The 19243-nt window shown below is 42.4% G+C and overlaps 1 protein-coding gene across 1 annotated transcript in view; it reads right to left on the bottom strand.

Moving 5' to 3' along the window:
• The window catches only part of LOC123748151 (uncharacterized), a 486109-nt gene that overhangs the window by 100856 nt on the left and 366010 nt on the right, over window positions 1–19243 (bottom strand). Inside the window, exons 13-14 of the mRNA XM_069305699.1 lie at window positions 10641–10936; window positions 9568–9640 (exon numbers count right to left, since the gene is read on the bottom strand). Of these exons, the coding sequence (XP_069161800.1) occupies window positions 9568–9640; window positions 10641–10936 (369 nt within the window). The remainder of the gene's footprint in view (window positions 1–9567; window positions 9641–10640; window positions 10937–19243) is intronic.

Raw genomic sequence — 19243 nt, 5'->3', positions numbered from 1 at the left:
TTAGTCGACATGAACATGAAACCGGCCATATACTGCATGTATGTTGACGACATTTTTACACAGGTACCTGATGTCAGACATCTGCAGGAGCTGAAGGAGGCATTTGGGTGGAATTCTGTGTTGTGTTTCACTTACGAGATGGAGACGGATGGGAAGCTGCCCTTTCTAGATGTAACAGTCATGGAAAGGAGCGGAGGTTTCCATACTACAGTCTACACTAAGGAAACAAACATAGGAATGTGCCTCAATGCCAACAGTGACTGCCCAGACAGGTACAAGAGGAGTGTTGTTAACGCTTATGTCGACCGTGCTCGCAGCCACAGCTCAGGATGGAAGCAAGTCGATGAAGAACTCTGTAGGGTAAGGCAGGTCCTAGTCAACAACGGCTTCTCCAATGGTTTCGTTGAAGACATCATAAGAAGGAAAGTGAAACGCCATGCAACCTCTGAAGAGACAACTAACACAACACCTATACCCCCTATTAGACTATTTTACAGGAACTTCTTTTCCACAGCTCATAAAACGGAGGAAAGGGTCTTGAAAGATATTGTTAATAGAGACGTTATCCCTACAGACAAAAATCAGAAGATACAACTGACGATTTACTACAAAACCAAAAAAACGGCCAGCCTACTCATGAGAAACTCTCCAAACACAAAGCAGAACGCTTTAAAAGAGACCAACGTCGTCTATGACTTCAAATGCCCACTTGGGGGACAGTAAGCCTAAAAAAACTCAGTATATAGGCAAGACAACAACATCTCTTTCCAGGCGATTAACGATGCATAAGCAACAGGGCTCCATTAAGGAACATATAATCACTTCCCACAACCAGACCATCACCAGAGAAATCTTAGCAAACAACACAGAAATCATCGATAGATACAGCGATAGCAGGCGGCTTGACATCTGCGAGGCACTACACATCAACACCAGCAATCAACAGCCAATAGATACAGCGATAGCAGGCGGCTTGACATCTGCGAGGCACTACACATCAAGAAGTCAACACCAGCATTCAACAGCCAATAAATGCACAACTATATTCTACCCACTTCAAGACTCCGCTCCAATATAGAAGCATCAAGAAATATGGGCCAATAGGCCTTCTGCAGTTACTTCCATTCTTACCTTCATTACCCATTATTTCGTGTTCTATCTTGTGTTAAAAGTTTTGTTCACCTCATCCAAAACTGTTGTAACTGTTTTACCTGTTATGCCAGTTGCTGGAAGTCTTCTGTGCTGGCTAGGGTTCGAGTCTCCTGGTGGGAAAGTGTTCTAAAGTTATATATATATATATATATATATATATATATATATATATATATATATATATATATATATATATATATATATATAGCGGGTACCATCTTATGTGCAATTATAGGGACCCACAGCCTAAAAGAAGGGAACACAGAGCATTCAGAGAAAAACTTGCCATTTAACTCTGGATACGTTTGAGTGTTCGCTTCTCCTACCACCCTCCCGTTTTTTTGGTGTACTCTTTATTATGCAAGGTTATACAGTTACATTTCTGATTTTATACAAAAAATGAACATGGAGAGGACACAGGAAAAAGTTCGCTTCCTAGAGGTTATAGATTTCCTGGAACTCCTTCTCCGGCGGGTAGAATCCGAGGTCGCAGCGGGCATTCCCCTTCTGGACCGCGACATTCAGGCGTTGAAAGAGAAAACTTGCCACTCTCGGGTTCCTTGTAGTGTCAATGAGCTTGGAACCAAGATCCTTAAGAAACCTCCTTGCAATATATATATATATAATATATATATATATATATATATATATATATATATATATATATATATATATATATATATATATATATACATATATATATATATATATATATATATATATATATATATATATATATATAATTTGATAAGATTACCATGAAGAAGAGATTTGATAAAATACCATGCCCAAGATTATCAACCGAGTACCAGCGGGGGGATGGAAATTGCCTCGGCTACCATCCTCTTTTGTCCGGTCGTGTTGGTCGGGTGGTTAAGGTGTCCTGTACGCCAGCAGAGTGTTCCTGGCAGTATGGGTTCGAGTCACTTCTGGGGTGTGAGTTTTCAGTTGCATATAGTCCTGGGGACCATTCAGGCTTGTTTGTATTTGTGTTCCTCAAGTGTGCTCCAAAGAATGAGGTGATATGATAATATGCCACGCCCATGATTATCAACCGAGTGCCGGCGGGGGATGGAAATAGCCTCGGTTACATCCTCCTTTGTCCGGTTGTGTTGGTCGGGTGGTTAAGGTGTCCTGTACGCCTGTGGTGACAGTTTATACCCAGATTTAGGAGAGTGACTTGGTCCTCAGTGAGGAAGATTCCAGCAAGGTTCAGGAAGCCGTCTCTTTGTCGTGGAATTGTCACGTTATGTCCAGACCAAGTGAGATGGCCCGGAAAGTGGAGTTGGAGATCCTGTTGGACGACATATTCGACCTCGAAACACAAAAGAAGGTCACCACCAAAGACACCTTACAAGCAGAACTTATTGCAGAAGGATGAAGGAATCGAGGCAACTACAGAAGCACCATACTGTCCCCCGAGCTCAAAGCGGCAGCTAAGAGCTTTCGTGAGAACAAGGAGATAGTCGTCAGGAGAGGTGACAAGTCGCCAATATACGTCATTCTTAAAAAAGACGAATATCTGGCGAAAAAGAACCTCATACTCTCCGACGAAACTAAATTCCAAAGGGTAACGAAGGACACTACAGCCGAGTTGAAAACAAAGGTCAAAAAGTTGATCGAAACTGTGAACGCCAAGAAATCCGGACTCCACCTGCAAAAGATTATTAGGGAATAAAAACCTGGATACACGTATGGAAATGTCAAGACACACAAGCCTGGAAACCCACTTCGGCCAATCATCAGACAGGTACCCACACCCACGTACAGACTGGCGAAGCGACTCAACGGCTTGCTGACTTCTTATGTCCCTTGCGCCTTCAGCCTCAAGTCTCCAAAGGAATTTGTTGACTTACTGCGGGGAACACTGGCCAAAAGGAATAAGAGCTTCGTTGGACGTAGAATCACTGTTTACCAACATACCGGTGGATGAAACAATCGGGATGATAGCGGACAGAGTGTATCGTGATCCGGCCTGTACTCCTCTTGACATACCAGAAAACATTCCAAGGAAACTACTCCAAGCTTGTACTAAAGAGGCACCCTTCTTGAGCTCGGATGGACACATGTATAAGCAAGTAGATGGGGTCGCCATGGGTTCTCCCCTAGATGTCCTGTTTGTGAACTTCTACATGAGTACCATCGAGCAAAAGGTCTTAGTCGACATGAACATGAAACCGGCCATATACTGCATGTATGTTGACGACATTTTTACACAGGTACCTGATGTCAGACATCTGCAGGAGCTGAAGGAGGCATTTGGGTGGAATTCTGTGTTGCGTTTCACTTACGAGATGGAGACGGATGGGAAGCTGCCCTTTCTAGATGTAACAGTCATGGAAAGGAGCGGAGGTTTCCATACTGCAGTCTACACTAAGGAAACAAACATAGGAATGTGCCTCAATGCCAACAGTGACTGCCCAGACAGGTACAAGAGGAGTGTTGTTAACGCTTATGTCGACCGTGCTCGCAGCCACAGCTCAGGATGGAAGCAAGTCGATGAAGAACTCTGTAGGGTAAGGCAGGTCCTAGTCAACAACGGCTTCTCCAATGGTTTCGTTGAAGACATCATAAGAAGGAAAGTGAAACGCCATGCAACCTCTGAAGAGACAACTAACACAACACCTATACCCCCTATTAGACTATTTTACAGGAACTTCTTTTCCACAGCTCATAAAACGGAGGAAAGGGTCTTGAAAGATATTGTTAATAGAGACGTTATCCCTACAGACAAAAATCAGAAGATACAACTGACGATTTACTACAAAACCAAAAAAACGGCCAGCCTACTCATGAGAAACTCTCCAAACACAAAGCAGACCGCTTTAAAAGAGACCAACGTCGTCTATGCCTTCAAATGCCCACTTGGGGGACAGTAAGCCTAAAAAAACTCAGTATATAGGCAAGACAACAACATCTCTTTCCAGGCGATTAACGATGCATAAGCAACAGGGCTCCATTAAGGAACATATAATCACTTCCCACAACCAGACCATCACCAGAGAAATCTTAGCAAACAACACAGAAATCATCGATAGATACAGCGATAGCAGGCGGCTTGACATCTGCGAGGCACTACACATCAACACCAGCAATCAACAGCCAATAGATACAGCGATAGCAGGCGGCTTGACATCTGTGAGGCACTACACATCAAGAAGTCAACACCAGCATTCAACAGCCAATAAATGCACAACTATATTCTACCCACTTCAAGACTCCGCTCCAATATAGAAGCATCAAGAAATATGGGCCAATAGGCCCTCTGCAGTTACTTCCATTCTTACCTTCATTACCCATTATTTCGTGTTCTATCTTGTGTTAAAAGGTTTGTTCACCTCATCCAAAACTGTTGTAACATATCACCTCACCCAAAATGCAGGTATAAATTGAAAAATGTAAGCTGTTTAAATCATTGCATAGTAAGAACTCTGTTTAGTGTTTGCAGGTTATAGTTGTGTGTGTGTAAACTAAAAGTCTTTGAAAATGTAATATGTTATTACAGAACGCGTTCAAGTGTTTCGTCAGACTAGAAATAAAAATGAATTTTGGAGAATTGATTTTTCATTTACCATCAACAGTGAAAAGAATCATAAGAAGTATCGAGAAAATTCGTGTTAGAATTATTAATCTTACTTTTTCGGTCATATTTAATAATATATGTCTACAGGAAAGACTGCTACAAAAATATACTAATATATATATAGATATATATATATATATATATATATATATATATATATATATATATATATATATATATATATATATATATATATATAGCATATATATATATATATATATATATATATATATATATATATTTATATATATATATATATATATATATATATATATATATATATATATATATATATATATATATATATATATATACATACATATATATGCATATATATATATATATATATATATATATATATATATATATATATATATATATATATATATATATATATATATATATATGAGAGAGAGAGAGAGGCCTAGGGGAAGGACGTGTGGCGGAGGAGCTGCTGCCTTCTCAGCCATTACCCTGAGACATCTTGGCCTCACCGTACCAAGACTCAACCATATTCACCGTGAATACACCAAGCAGACGTGGGAGTGGCCGGAAGTGTCTACGGTGTACCATCTATGTGAAAACGTATCAAAACAGGTGGGTTGGCAGTGTGGAGTGATGGAGGCTGGAGTGAGGGGCCAGGATGGACCCTGCAGGCCTCCCATAGTGAGGGGAGGTGGGGGGTGAGTGAGGGGTGTTGTGTGGTCAGGAGAGAGAGGTGGGGGTTACCCGTGTGCCAAATAGTGTTTTGTGTTTTTCTTTTTTGGAAGTTTTGTTGAACAAGTTACGTTGTCAGCGATAATTGGCGCAACATATCTATCATATTGTGAGTACATCACACGTGCAGTGAGTCAGATTACAAGTGTGTGATTCATTCATTATTGTGCAGTGATATACGGGGGAATTATACCAGTGTTAGTGTCACCCTGACCCCCGCCCCCACCCAGCGCCCAGGCCGGGAAGTACCTGCAGCTCTTCCCCTCCTTCCCCACCCCACCACGTCGCCTCCCCACCCACAAGGCCACCTTGCCACCCGCCCATAGGGCCCGGGGGGCTCCCATGTGTGTCTACGCCACCCACTCACTCAATGTATACCCACATATTGTGTAGTGGGTGTATACCCACACTTCGTATAGAGGTGGTATATGTATTACCACTCATCTGAGTAGTAAGTGCCACGGCCAGCTGATCATCCCCCCAGCCTCCAACCGCCGCCCACCCTCCAGTCTCAACCCGCCGTCCACCCTCCCGCCCAGCGCCCGCCCAGCGCCCGCCCATGTCGCAGCTCTCAACAGACAGCCAGGCTTCTCCAAGCCAAGATGAGCCATCAAGCAGGGATAGACACGGTAGATGTCAGACGTGTGACAAGGTATGCTATATCCGGTCGAGTGACGATAATGTGCGCCTTCATTACCACAACAGAGCCAGGTGTTTGGGTTCTGGGCGCCCTCCCAGGGAGAACACCAATCAACAGCCCACACCGCCCGTAAGGCAAAACACCTCCCAGACCTTCATTCCCACAGAAAACTTATTAGAAGCTATCAAAGCAACTTCAGCCAGAACCTTGCAACACATCCCTAAAGCAGATAATATATAATAGATAAAGATAATTTGGCTGCTGCCCCCATGCAGCAGCCAAATTATCTGCCCTCCTGAGAAAGGTCAACGACTCTCCTGGAACGACCCAAGCATGGCACAACCTCCTACTGTTTGGCAACATATGTCTAGCCACCCCTGCAAGGAGAGACAAGACTCTAGCTGCCTCAGACATCAAAGCTATAAATGATTTTCCCAGGGAGGACAACCAGGTGCGCCTTCCCACTCGTGCGAGAAACACCCACGGCAGGAAGAGCAACAGTGCCATATCCGAGACATCAAAAATCAGAACATCAGTCACCAAGAAAATAGAAGAAGGAAACACTATTGGCGCAATAAGAGTCCTCACCAGTGAGGACTCAATTGCCGACAGAGATGCCACAACAGCTCAAGCCCTAAGGGAGAAACACCCACCCAGGGCTCCGCGTGAGGACGACATTGTACAAGTGGGGGATACCGGCGCAGAACCTCTCTGGGTGGCTGAATCTGTGGTCCATAAAGCAGCCATGTCCTTCCAAACAGGATCAGCAGGTGGGTTCACAGGACTAAAACCCAACCACCTCAAGCAAATGCTCAACCCTGCACTGGGTGACATTGCAAAGAACCTCTTGGTGGAACTAACCAGATTCACCAACACATGTCTAGCTGGCAACATACCAGCGACCATAAGACCTATCTTTTTTGGAGCATCTCTCTGTGCTCTAAAGAAAAAGGATGGAGGGATCAGGCCAATAGCTGTGGGCAATTCTCTCCAGCGTCTCGTCGCAAAGGCAGCTGCAAGAACAGTTAGTGATGCAGCGGCCAACATGCTGAAGTCAAAACAGCTCGGGTTCGGCATTCCACAAGGGTGTGAGGCGGCAGCCCATGCAGCTGGAGCCTTCATCACCAACATCACAGACGAAAAGGCCCTTATCAAGCTAGATTTAAAAAATGCCTTCAATTTGGTGCGGAGGGATGCTGTACTCCGTGCGGTTCATAGTCATTTCCCTTCCCTCTACCCTTTTGTACATTCATGCTACAGTATGGACCTTAAGCTACTTTTTGGCGAACATGAAATTGACTCGCGAGAAGGCGTCCAACAGGGTGACCCCCTTGCTCCTCTCCTTTTCTGCTTAGTCATCAAACAAGTCACAGAGGTCCTGTCCAGCGAGCTTAACATCTGGTTCTTGGATGATGGTACCCTAGCTGGTTCCCAAGACTCCCTCCTGGAGGACATCAGAAAAATCCAGGAGCAAGGTTCAGTTTTGGGCCTCACCCTGAACCCTTCTAAATGTGAAATAATATGTTCCAACTAGGGCATCGTGGAGAGAATAGAGGGTCTTCTGCCAAATATCCATAAAACTAAACCTGAAGACAGCACACTCCTAGGAGCTCCCCTGGGGTTGAAAGCCATCGATGAGGTCCTTGATAAGAAAATCGCCGACCTTAAGAGGATGGATGGGAGGATTGAGGATATTGATGCTCATGATGCACTCTACCTCATCACCAGATATCTGTCCCTACCCAGGATAACCTACTTTCTGAGGTGTTCACCATCTTACAGCAGCCCAAAACTAAGTGAGTATGACCGGTTACTGAAATCAATGCTAGAAAAAGTCCTTAACCTCTCTCTTGATGACCTACAGTGGAAACAAGCCTCTCTTCCCGTAAGACTTGGGGACCTCGGAGTTCGAACAGCAACGCAAATCGCTGTTCCAGCCTTCCTGTCCTCCTTATCAGCATCCGACGACCTTGTGAAGGAAATTCTACCTGACCACTTACATCAGCTGACAGGTGTACATGATCCCAATTTTACACGCTGTGCCACAGAGTGGGCCTCTTGTGCAGGCCCATCACCTCAACCACCATCTTTAAAAGCCCACAAGCAATCCAGCTGGGATGGCTCCATTGTAGACCAAGTTGCTGCAGAGTGCCTGGGTGCTGCAACAACACAACACGACATTGCTCGCCTCACAGCAGTAGCAGCCCCACATGCAGGGGATTTCCTGTTAGCAACCCCAATGTCGGCAACTGGCACGCATCTCACACCACACGCCCTCCGAATTGCTGTGGCCCTTCGCCTTGCTGCCCCAATCCACACCAGATATAGGTGTATTTGCGGCGAGGTGGTGGCTGACAGGTACGGCCACCATGGCCTACTCTGCCAAAGCACAGGGGGATGGCACTCGAGGCACAGTGAAGTTAACGACATCATCAAGAAGAGCCTCACCAGAGCTGGATGCCCAGCTGAAAGAGAGCCCCGTTACCTAACGCCCCGTAACTCTGATGTTCTTATTGGTCGCCCGGATGGTATCACAGTGAACCCCTGGAAGAATGGCAAGCAGTTGGTATGGGACTACACGTGCTTATCAACCCTGGCTAACACCTACATTAACCTCAGTGTTGCACAACCAGGTGGCGCTGCCACCCACAGGGAAGCAGCCAAATCCCGTAAGTATCGAGAACTGGATCACCACTACAATTTTGTCCCCATTGCTTCTGAGACACTCGGCGCCTGGGGTAAAAGTGCTACCAGTTTTTTGAAGGAACTGGGTTCTAGGCTCATTGAAACAACAAGGGACCCAAGAGCTGCCAGCTTTCTTTTCCAGCGCCTCAGCGTGGCGATACAGAGAGGAAATGCGCACTGCATCCAGGGTTCCTGCCCGAAAACTGAGGAGCTGGAGGAACTCGACAACCTATGATAACCATCTTTGTAACCTATATGTAACTCCTTTTTTGTAACAAGGTTCAAATAAAGCAAATATATATGTGTACATACAAAAGAATGGGGGTGGTAGGTGAAGATAATATTAGTGTTCAGTGAGAGACCACAAGGTCTCCTCTGAATACTTTTTATTTTCTTCTCCGAGGGTATGGGTCCCCACATTGGCACCAGAGGTGGTACCCTCACAAATTAAAAAAAAAAAAATTATATATATATATATATATATATATATATATATATATATATATATATATATATATATATATATATATATATATATATATATGTATGTATATATATTATGTGCATATGTGCTCACAAACTTCCCCCTCCCCCCCAAACAAAAAAAAATTCCTTGCACGTTCAGGTTTAATAAACCAAATCGAATCCATTTTCCAAACAATTATACAATGCAATACACATCCGGGTCTCAAGATTTTCCTAGCGAACAAAATGTCAACTTACCAGACGAGAGAAGGTTGAATCTCTTCCATAAAAAGAGGCGACAATAACAGAAGAGCTGCTGGCTTACCTGGGGTGTCCCTGGAGGAGGGGCTGTCCTCACCTCTGCTGTGTACCGGCACCATCTCCTTGCTCAGCTTGACCTGTGGCACAGAGAAGCACAGAGTCACAGACGATCAAGGCCTCGTAACACCGCAGTGTAGCGCCTTGTGAAGGAGCATGGCAAAGAGAAGGAAGTGACATCCCAAAAATGACATGTGTTTATTCTTTAACTTATATTGGGCTTTACTAATTATTGGACTTTAACTAATTAATTTACCCCTAATTATTATTATTTGTTCTGTTAGGATTAGTTTAGTTGCAGCTGTGTATATTGTAACGGAGCTTATTCTCACTGTTACTGTGTATACCACACTGGTGTTTCTCACAGTTACTGTGTATATCACACAGATGCTTCTCACAGTAACTTTGTACACCACACTGGTGCTTCTCACAGTAACTCTGCATATTATGCTGGTGTTTCTCACAGTTACTGTGTATACCACACTGGTGTTTCTCACAGTTACTGTGTATATCACACAGATGCTTCTCACAGTAACTTTGTATACCACACTGGTGCTTCTCACAGTAACTCTGTATATTATGCTGGTGTTTCTCACAGTTACTGTGTCAATTAGCATTAATCCAAACAATGAATGCTAATTGATAATATTGTCCCGTTCCTTCACACTGTTGAGGAATCCGACTGCATTGTGGTATTATATTAATTCAAATTTTATGACATTCACAATCTGTCTTTGAATATCGTTTATCATATGCTGATCATTTTGTCTTTAACCGAAACCTTTCCTTTATTATGATCGTTAAATATGGCAGTTCCAAAGTAGTTTGGAGCACATTAAGGCACATAATGGTTAAAAGAAGCTCTGCATTTGTCTTCACATCTAAAGTAACCCAACGACACACCTGGATCTGTACCACACACCTGAACCACTACCACGCTCACACACCACATCCTCCTGACACCTTCACAACTAATATATCTACCACTACACATGCCTCACCACTCCTCAAACACACACCACCAACACACATCAGCACCACCACACACCTGCTTAACTACACACCTACTTAACCACACACCTGATCCATCTCCTGCTCCAGGCGTCGCATCCTGCCCCGTTTCTTCAGGAGGAGAATCACCAGGAGCGCCATCACAAGGATGGTGGTCAGAGAGGCCATCAACACTATGACCATGGGCGGCACCAGCTCCAACAACCTGGTGTTCCCACCGGGGCCCTCATCCTCCTCGGCGTCAATGCTACCAACGCCCACGCCACCCCCAGGGCCGCCCATGCCACCCCCAGGAGAGACCCCGTCAACACCGCCCGCACCTCCGCCGCCGCTGATGGGAAGAACACCGTTCCCAGTTGGCATACCTGGAACACCCAAAAAAAATATTAAAATTTATAGATATATTCTCTAAAGATTATTATATATATATATATTATATATATATATATATATATATATATATATAATATATATATATACACATATATATATATTATATTATATTGAACTGTTGCAACTGTAAAACTGTTGCAACATATCACCTCACCCAAATGCGAGTATATAAGACAAGCTGTTTAAGTGTTTAGCATAAGTAAAACTCTGTTTAGAGTTTTCAGGTTACAGTTGTGTGTGTGTAAAGTCTTTGAAATAAGATATTAATATTAATAACCTAATACTAATATGTAATAAGCTATTACGAAACATCGACAGTAAAAAGAAACATAAGAAATATTGAGAAAATTCGTGTTAGAATTATAAATCTTACTTATTCGGTCATATATATATATATATATATATATATATATATATATATATATATATATATATATATATATATATATATATATATATTATATATATATATATATATATATATATATATATATATATGTATATATATATATATATATATATATATATATATATATATATATATATATATGTATATATATATATGTATATATATATATGTATATATATGTATATATATATATATATATATATATATATATATATATATATATATATATATATATAAATATATATATATATATATATATATATATATATATATATATATATATATATATATATATATATATAAATGAAAATGTTCGTTTGTTCAAATCGCTAATCTCCGAAAGTTCTTCACCGATTGCTTTGCAGTTTTGACACAACGTTGCATTCAAATAGGCGCGTCTTTTTATATATCTACTATATACATGCCTCATCTGTGACAGGAAAAAACATGCTTTGTTTGAAAAACAGCGCCATCTTTTGTACATAAGGGCAACACATGCTGTAATCTCAAAAAGTTCTTCACTGATTGCTTTGAAATTTTGATACAACGTTGCATTCGAATAAGCACGTCTTTTCATATAACTACTATATCCATTCCACCCCCTGTGACAGATAAAAAGATGCGTTTTGGAAAAACAACGACATCTGTTGCACATAATAGCAACATGCACGGTATACTAAATATGTCACGAATTCCATTTCAATGTTTTCGATTGCATTGACATATTTTATTTTAATAGATTGATATTTCTTATTTTTTATTTAATTGTTATGTGTGACATTGTGTTGGACTTGAGCTGCGTTGTTTACCATACCATTCATTTTGTAAGTATAAGTATAAATGCCACATCTGTGACAGGTAAAACTATGCTTTTCTAGACAAACAACGCCATCTGTTGCATGCAAGAGCAATACACATGCTATACTAAACATGTTACAATTCCATTTCAGTGTTTCTGATTGCATTGATAAATTGAATTTTCATAAATTTTGATATATTTTCATTTTGATTTAATTATTTTGTGTGAATTGCGTTGGAATTGAGCTGTGTTGTTTACCATACCATTCATTACGTGAGTATAGTTTTTTTTTCATATTTTCATTTAATTTTTTAACTTTTTTCTTATATTTCAGAGATGGGAACATCAGATCACTTGATGTTCCCAATTTTCTGATGTGAACATCAGACCATTTGGGAAAGCGTCGGACACGGGAATGGGGAATGGTGGGGATGAAGAGGGGACGGAAGTGAGAAATGGTGGGGAGAACGAGGGGACAAGGGAGGGGGGTAATGATGGGGGAAGGACAAGGGCATGGGGGGGAGTTAGAGATGGTGGGGACGAGGGGATAGGGGAAGGAAGAAAGGTGAGGAGGACAAAGGGACAGTGGAGTGGGGCATGGTGGGAAGGAAGAGGGAATGCTGGAGTGGGGAATGGTGGGGAAGGACGAGTGGACGGAGGAGTTTGGGATGGTGTGAACATGGGGATGGGGGAAAGGAGAATGGTGGGGGAGGACAAAGGGACAGGGAAGTGAGGCATTGTGGGAAGGAAGAGGGGATGGTGGAGTAGGGAATGGTGGGGAGGACGAGGGGACGTTGGAGTTGGGAATGGTTTTGAGGCCAAAAAGACGGGTGAGGGGGGAATGGTGGGGAGGACTGGGGGAGAGAGAAGGTTGCTGAGCCACAGCAACGCGTGGCCGGGTACTGCTAGTCTATATAAATAAAAATGGAAATGTTCGTTTGTTCAAAATCGCTAATCTCCGAAAGTTCTTCACCAATTTCTATGAAATTTTCACACAACGTTCCCTTTGCATCCGAGCGGGTTTTTATTACATACTATATAGATGTCACATCTTTGACGGGAAAAACGTGCTTTTTTTTTAAAAACTGTGTTTTTGATGTGTTTTTCATGTGGAAAGAAATCTTTGAAACCTCTTCACCAATTGCTTTGAAATTTTAACACAACGTTCCATTCAAGTACGCGCATGTGTTACGAACCCGGATCCAGCGTCCGAGCCCGGAGCAGTGATGACCGCGCCATCTGTGGGTCAGCTCCCGAAACCCCCTCCAAACGGACGACGACACCTGGTGAGGACGACGTGTACTGGCCTCGAGGGCCAGTTTCCAGTCCTGTTCAGCGCTCAACACAGCCGCTGCTGACCTCTGGTGAGGTGGTGCTCAGACACCAGCGCCATCTATGGAGTGGATATGTCGGGCGTTTGTGCCTGAGCCCGTAAGTGAGGTGTTTTAGTGTGTCCCAGTTATTGATGACGTGTCTGCTTACAGAGTCGACCTGGGGCTGCTGTGATGGAAGTTGAGTCAGTCTACCCAAGGCAGCCGTCCCCATACCTTGTGCTTTGCTGTAGCAGCTGTGAGTCGCCTCCCGGAAGAACACTGTGGTGTTACCCTGCCAGTGGAGTGGCAGTAGAAGGATTACCCGGGACCGACTGCTGGAGACGATTATCCACTGGGGTATTGAGGACAGGAGAGTGATTTGTGGTATCACACGAGGCTCCTGTCTAGGGCGTTACCCTTATATCGTTCGTGGAGTGGCCTGACCAGCCTTGCTGATCCGGAACCTGCCAGCAGACCTGCTGGACTTGTGGTTGACGGCCTCCACGGCGGTGCCCCCAGTGGAACTGTGTTTTGGCTGGCCTGTGTTTGGGGTAGACTCAGCTTGGTCGAAGGATTCGTCAAGAGACCACGAAAGCACCGAGGACTCAGCACCGAGGGTCTGGATCCAGAGTCTTCAGCAGAAGACTACAGTGTATTTCCCCTGTACAGTGTTAATACCCCTTCCCCTGTGTACTCTTTTTATATATTATTTATTGGTGATGGTAATTATAATCTTAAGTTCTTAACTTTATTTCCCTTCCCCTTTAAGTTACTTGCGTCACGGATCGCATCCCTTGAAAGCCACTACTGGCTTGGGGCCGGATACAACTTACTCTAATAACATCAGAGTACGAACCCCGTTGCGTCCCGAGAGGGCCGTAACAGCATGTTAATAAATACCTACTACATAGATGCAATACCTGTGACAGGTTAAAACATGCTTTTTTGAAAAACCACGCCATCTGTTGCACGTGAGAGCAACACACACGCTAAACTAAATATGTTACAATTCCATTTCAATGTTTCCAATTGCATTGATAAATTTAATTTTCATAGATTTTGATTTATTTTCACTTTGATTTAATTATTTTGTGTGAAATTTCATTGAAATTGTGCTGTGTTGTTTACCATACTGTTCATTTTGAGAGTATAGTTTATTTTTTATTTTTTCATTGTTTTTCATATAGTTTCTTTAACTGTTCTTATTTTTAGTGCAATTACTACATAGACGGTAGAATTGAGCTGTATCGATTGATCTGCGTTTGATTTGAAATATTTGGTTAGTATTTTTTGTTTTCGTTTTGAAAACAAGAAAATGGACAACGCGTTTATTTCACAGCTGCAAATGTGCAACAAATAGCAATGAATCTACCGGCAGCAATGTTAGCTGTTCTCTTCACGTTATGTCAGGATAATGCGTTTGCGAAAACACTGTTGTATTCGGAAGTGGCTACGTATTACATATGCATATGGAATGCGAGTAGAAATTCATTTGAACGACGCAAACGAGGAGAACGAGTCGACGGGCAACCTGGCATATTCAAACACACTACATTTGGCAGACTGTACAGTGTGCATCCCAATCAAAATGATTTTTTTTTCTTCGCATGATGTTGGTAAATGTGCCCGGTTCAATGTCTTTCCAGCAACTGAGATTTGTCAAACGTCGTAACACATGCCACTGTTCGTAATGCATGTCAAGTTCTGAATTTATTGGCGAACGACTTACACTGGGTTGTATGCATTAATGACGCGTCAATCACGTCACATCTAAATCAAATTCGTGCATTGTTTGCAATCATATTGACCGCCTGCTCTCCATCTCCACCAGAGTTATGGGAAAAATATTAATCGCACACGGCTTCAGATATTGGCCGTCGAATACGCAAGGAAATTTCAAATATGAACATGGATTTCACAGCAGAAATCTACAACAAAGCGTTGATAATGATTGAAGATTTATGCTTAGAAATCGCGAACAAAATTTCTAGTCAATTGGGAATGCCATCACTGAATCTATTTGCTGCTGCTTCGTCCATTGTAGAATTGCGTCGTGAGCAAAATTACAACACGGGTGATCTGTTGTCGTACGTGCAATCAAATATTCCTAAGACAACTAACTCTTGAGCAAAGAAGCCTTTACGATCAAATATTCAAACTGCCAATAATGGGACTGGAGAAATGTTCTTAAATGCGCCAAGAGGAACAAGTAAAACGTTCCTAATTAGATTGATTCTGGCAGGAATTCGATCCTAAAATGGCATAGCCATAGATCTTGCGTCGTCCAGAATAGGTGCAATATTTCTACCAGGTGCAGGAACTGCTCATTCGACTTTGGAATTGCCACTGAACATGCAATTCATTGAAACTCCTAAGTGCAACATTTCCAAAAGATCCAGCATGGAAAAAGTATTGCTGAAATGCAAACATATTGTTTGGGAAAAATGCACAATGGACTACAAAAAATCGCTCGAGGCTCTTGATCGATCATTGCAAAATTTGCGTGGAAACGTCAGACCATTTGGGAACACATTAATATTGCTTGCAGGAAATTTCAGGCAAAAATTACCTGAAATTCCTCGATCGACACCAGCGGACGAAATAAATGCTTGCCTGAAATACTCTACTTTGTGGCATCACGTAAAATCGTTAAAATTAACTACAAATATGCGTGTCCAGCTGCAAAATGATCCATCAGCTGAGATATTCTCACATCAGTTTCTAGAAATTGGGAACGGAAGCGTGCCAGTTGATCTGACCTCAGGAAGAATTTCATTGCCTCATAACTTCTGCAATTTAGTGACGTCAAAAGAAGAATTGGTTGAAAAAGTATTTCCCAATATTCAATCAAATTATATGGATCACGATTGGCTAAGTGAACGAGCTATTCTTACGGGCCAAGAACAAAGACGTCTACGAACTTAACAATATTATTTAGTCTAACACTCAAAGCGAAGCAGTCACATACAAATCCGTCGACACTGTTGTGGAAGCAGATGAAGCGGTTAATTATCCAACAGAATTTTTGAATTCACTCGATCTGCCAGGGATACCATTACACGTACTACAATTGAAAATCGGCGTGCCAGTTATCATGCTGCGAGATATGAACCAGACAAAGCTTTGCAACACACGCGGCTTGCAGTAAAAAAATAATCAGCAACGTCGTAGAAGCAACAATTCTGACAGGCCCTTTCACAGGTGAAAATGTCCTCATCCCTCGCATTCCTATGATTCCCACAATCTCTTAAATTGAAATTGCCATTTCAATTTAAGAGATTGTAATTTCTAATTCGATTGGCGTTTGCAATCGCCATTGAAGGACGCCTGACAGCTGAGTGGACAGCACTTTCGATTCGTAGTCCTGAGGTTCCGGGGTCTATCCTTGGTGGAGGCGGAGACAAATGGGCAAAAAAGTTTCTTTCACCCTGACGCCCTTGTTACCTGGCAGTAAATAGGTACCTAGGAGTTAGACAGCTGCGTCGGGCTGCTTCCTGGGGAGGGTAACAGAAAAGAGGCCTGGTCGTGGACTGGGCCGAGGGGACGCTGAGCCTCGAAATCATCTGAAGATAACCTCAAGATAACTATCAAGCAAATCTTTAGAATTGTTCGCTTTTATCAAGACATCGATTGCTTCTCACATGGACAATTATATGTTGCGTGTTCTAGAGTTGGCAAACTAGACAATCTCAATATCTCCACAGACAATGGAACAACAAAAAGTATTGTATACCCACAAACATTGTGAAATTAAACATATCAGAAATGTGCACTTTCTCTTTTCTCTCTTTTCCATTTAACCAGACTGAGCCGCAGCAACGCGTGGCGGGTACAGCTGGTATATATATATTATTATGTATTATATATCTGCTAACATGTATACATATCAAGACATATGAAGATAGACATATTAACACATATACATTAGAAAATCAGACAAATATATTCATTCCTTGAAAATGTGTTCATGTGTTGATATATTTATTTATTTATTTATGTGTACGCATAAATAAAGAACAAGAAATAAAGATACATAAACATAATGAAGGTCAATAGTGAACACGACCAAAGTGATTATATCGGGAAATTGGTTTCATTATATTTCATTATCACACAATACAAATATCTCCCGTTAACAGCGGCCGGTGGCTGAGCGAACAGAACACTGGACGCGTGATCCTGTGATTCCGGGTTCGATCCGGGGCGCCGGCGAGAAACAATGTGCAGAGTTTCTTTCACCCAGATGCCTCTGTTACCTAGCAGTAAATATATACGTGGGAGTTAATCAGCTGTCACGGGCTGTTCCCTGGGGGGTGGAGGCCTGGTCGAGGACTGGGCCGCGGGGACACTAAAGCCCCGAAATCATCTCAAGATAACCTCAAGAATATAACAGTCACGTGTTGGGTCATGACAGTTGGTGAGCCACATAGATAGTGACGGTGGCTCATAAACCGGAAGAATTAATAATAATAGTGCTAAAGTCAATGGAGCCATCATGGGGTTAGAACAAGTGTTCTGGGTCCCTTCAGACGCGCCCCTTTAGGATCACAGGTTTAATTACTTACAGCGTAGCATGGTCGAGTGGGTTACGTCACATCGCTTGGGGGATCCAGAACGTTGGTTCGAATCCTCGGTTTGCTCCTGCGATTTCTGCTATATGTATTTTTCGGTGTGGATGATAATAATTATAATAATAATGATACCAATAATAATAAAACTTCAAAAATATGGATGAGTTCAAGTGAATGTATTATGTTTAGCGAGTGTTATCTGGCTCAGTGATCCGCCTGTTGGTGTGGGAACCTTGCAGGCTATTGTACTCCAGTTACCCATCATGTGACCGCTTACCCATCCTGGGAGTGCTTACTCATCCTGGGAGTGCTTACCCATCCTGGGAGTGCTTACCCATCCTGGGAATGCTTACCCATCCTGGGAGTGCTTACCCATCCTGGGAGTGCTTACCCATCCTGTGAGAGCTTACCCATCCTTTACAGAGGAGCGCCAATAGGATTACAAAGGTCACAAAATACCTTAATCAGACTTCAGCAGGTAATTTAACATTGAACTTCACATACTCTCCTCACCTTATAACTGTAACACCAACCAACTAGCTTCTTACACTGTAACATCTATGCATGTACAGCATAATATTATACATTGCAGGAACGTCTTATGCTAATACATAAAATATTTTTCACCTTAGAAGAGTTGCTGTTTATAATTTTCATTTTGCAGGCTACACAGGTTACGTTCCATTCACATAGACTATACGAGTCTCAAACCCTGGCCCTCATGCGTGAGAGGTCGTAGCTCTATCAACTGGGCTATGTGTGTGAGTAATTGAGATTAATAGAGATTAAAAATTACTCACATGAGTAATAGAGTCTTAAAAAGGAAAGTGTTCACAAGCAGCATCCTGCTGCTTCTGGAATTCTCACCTTTCCGTGTAGAAGGATTTCAATAGTCAGGTTATGTTTTTATCATTAATACGCCATTTTACTCCTTAAGGCAGCATGTGGGAACAGTGCTCAAGAATTTCAGATGTTTTATCAGTTGCAATAATAGAGATGCCATTTCTTGCGACGCGAGTTGTGAAGACCGACGTTGAAGACAGAAAACTCAGCGACCCAAGAGAACAGCTATCGTCGCTTCCTTGCATTGCCGGCCAGGTTGTTGAGAGCCTCAGATCTGCCTTGTAGTGGGGTTTAGCCCGGGCTTTGTATCTTCGACTTCGACGTTTCCTCTCATCGTCTATTCT

The sequence above is a fragment of the Procambarus clarkii genome, chromosome 56 (assembly GCF_040958095.1).
Source record: "Procambarus clarkii isolate CNS0578487 chromosome 56, FALCON_Pclarkii_2.0, whole genome shotgun sequence".
In the NCBI taxonomy this organism is placed as follows: Eukaryota; Metazoa; Arthropoda; class Malacostraca; order Decapoda; family Cambaridae; genus Procambarus; species Procambarus clarkii.
Note: the sequence above shows the minus strand (reverse complement) of the source record. Positions and strands in the feature narration are given on the sequence as shown.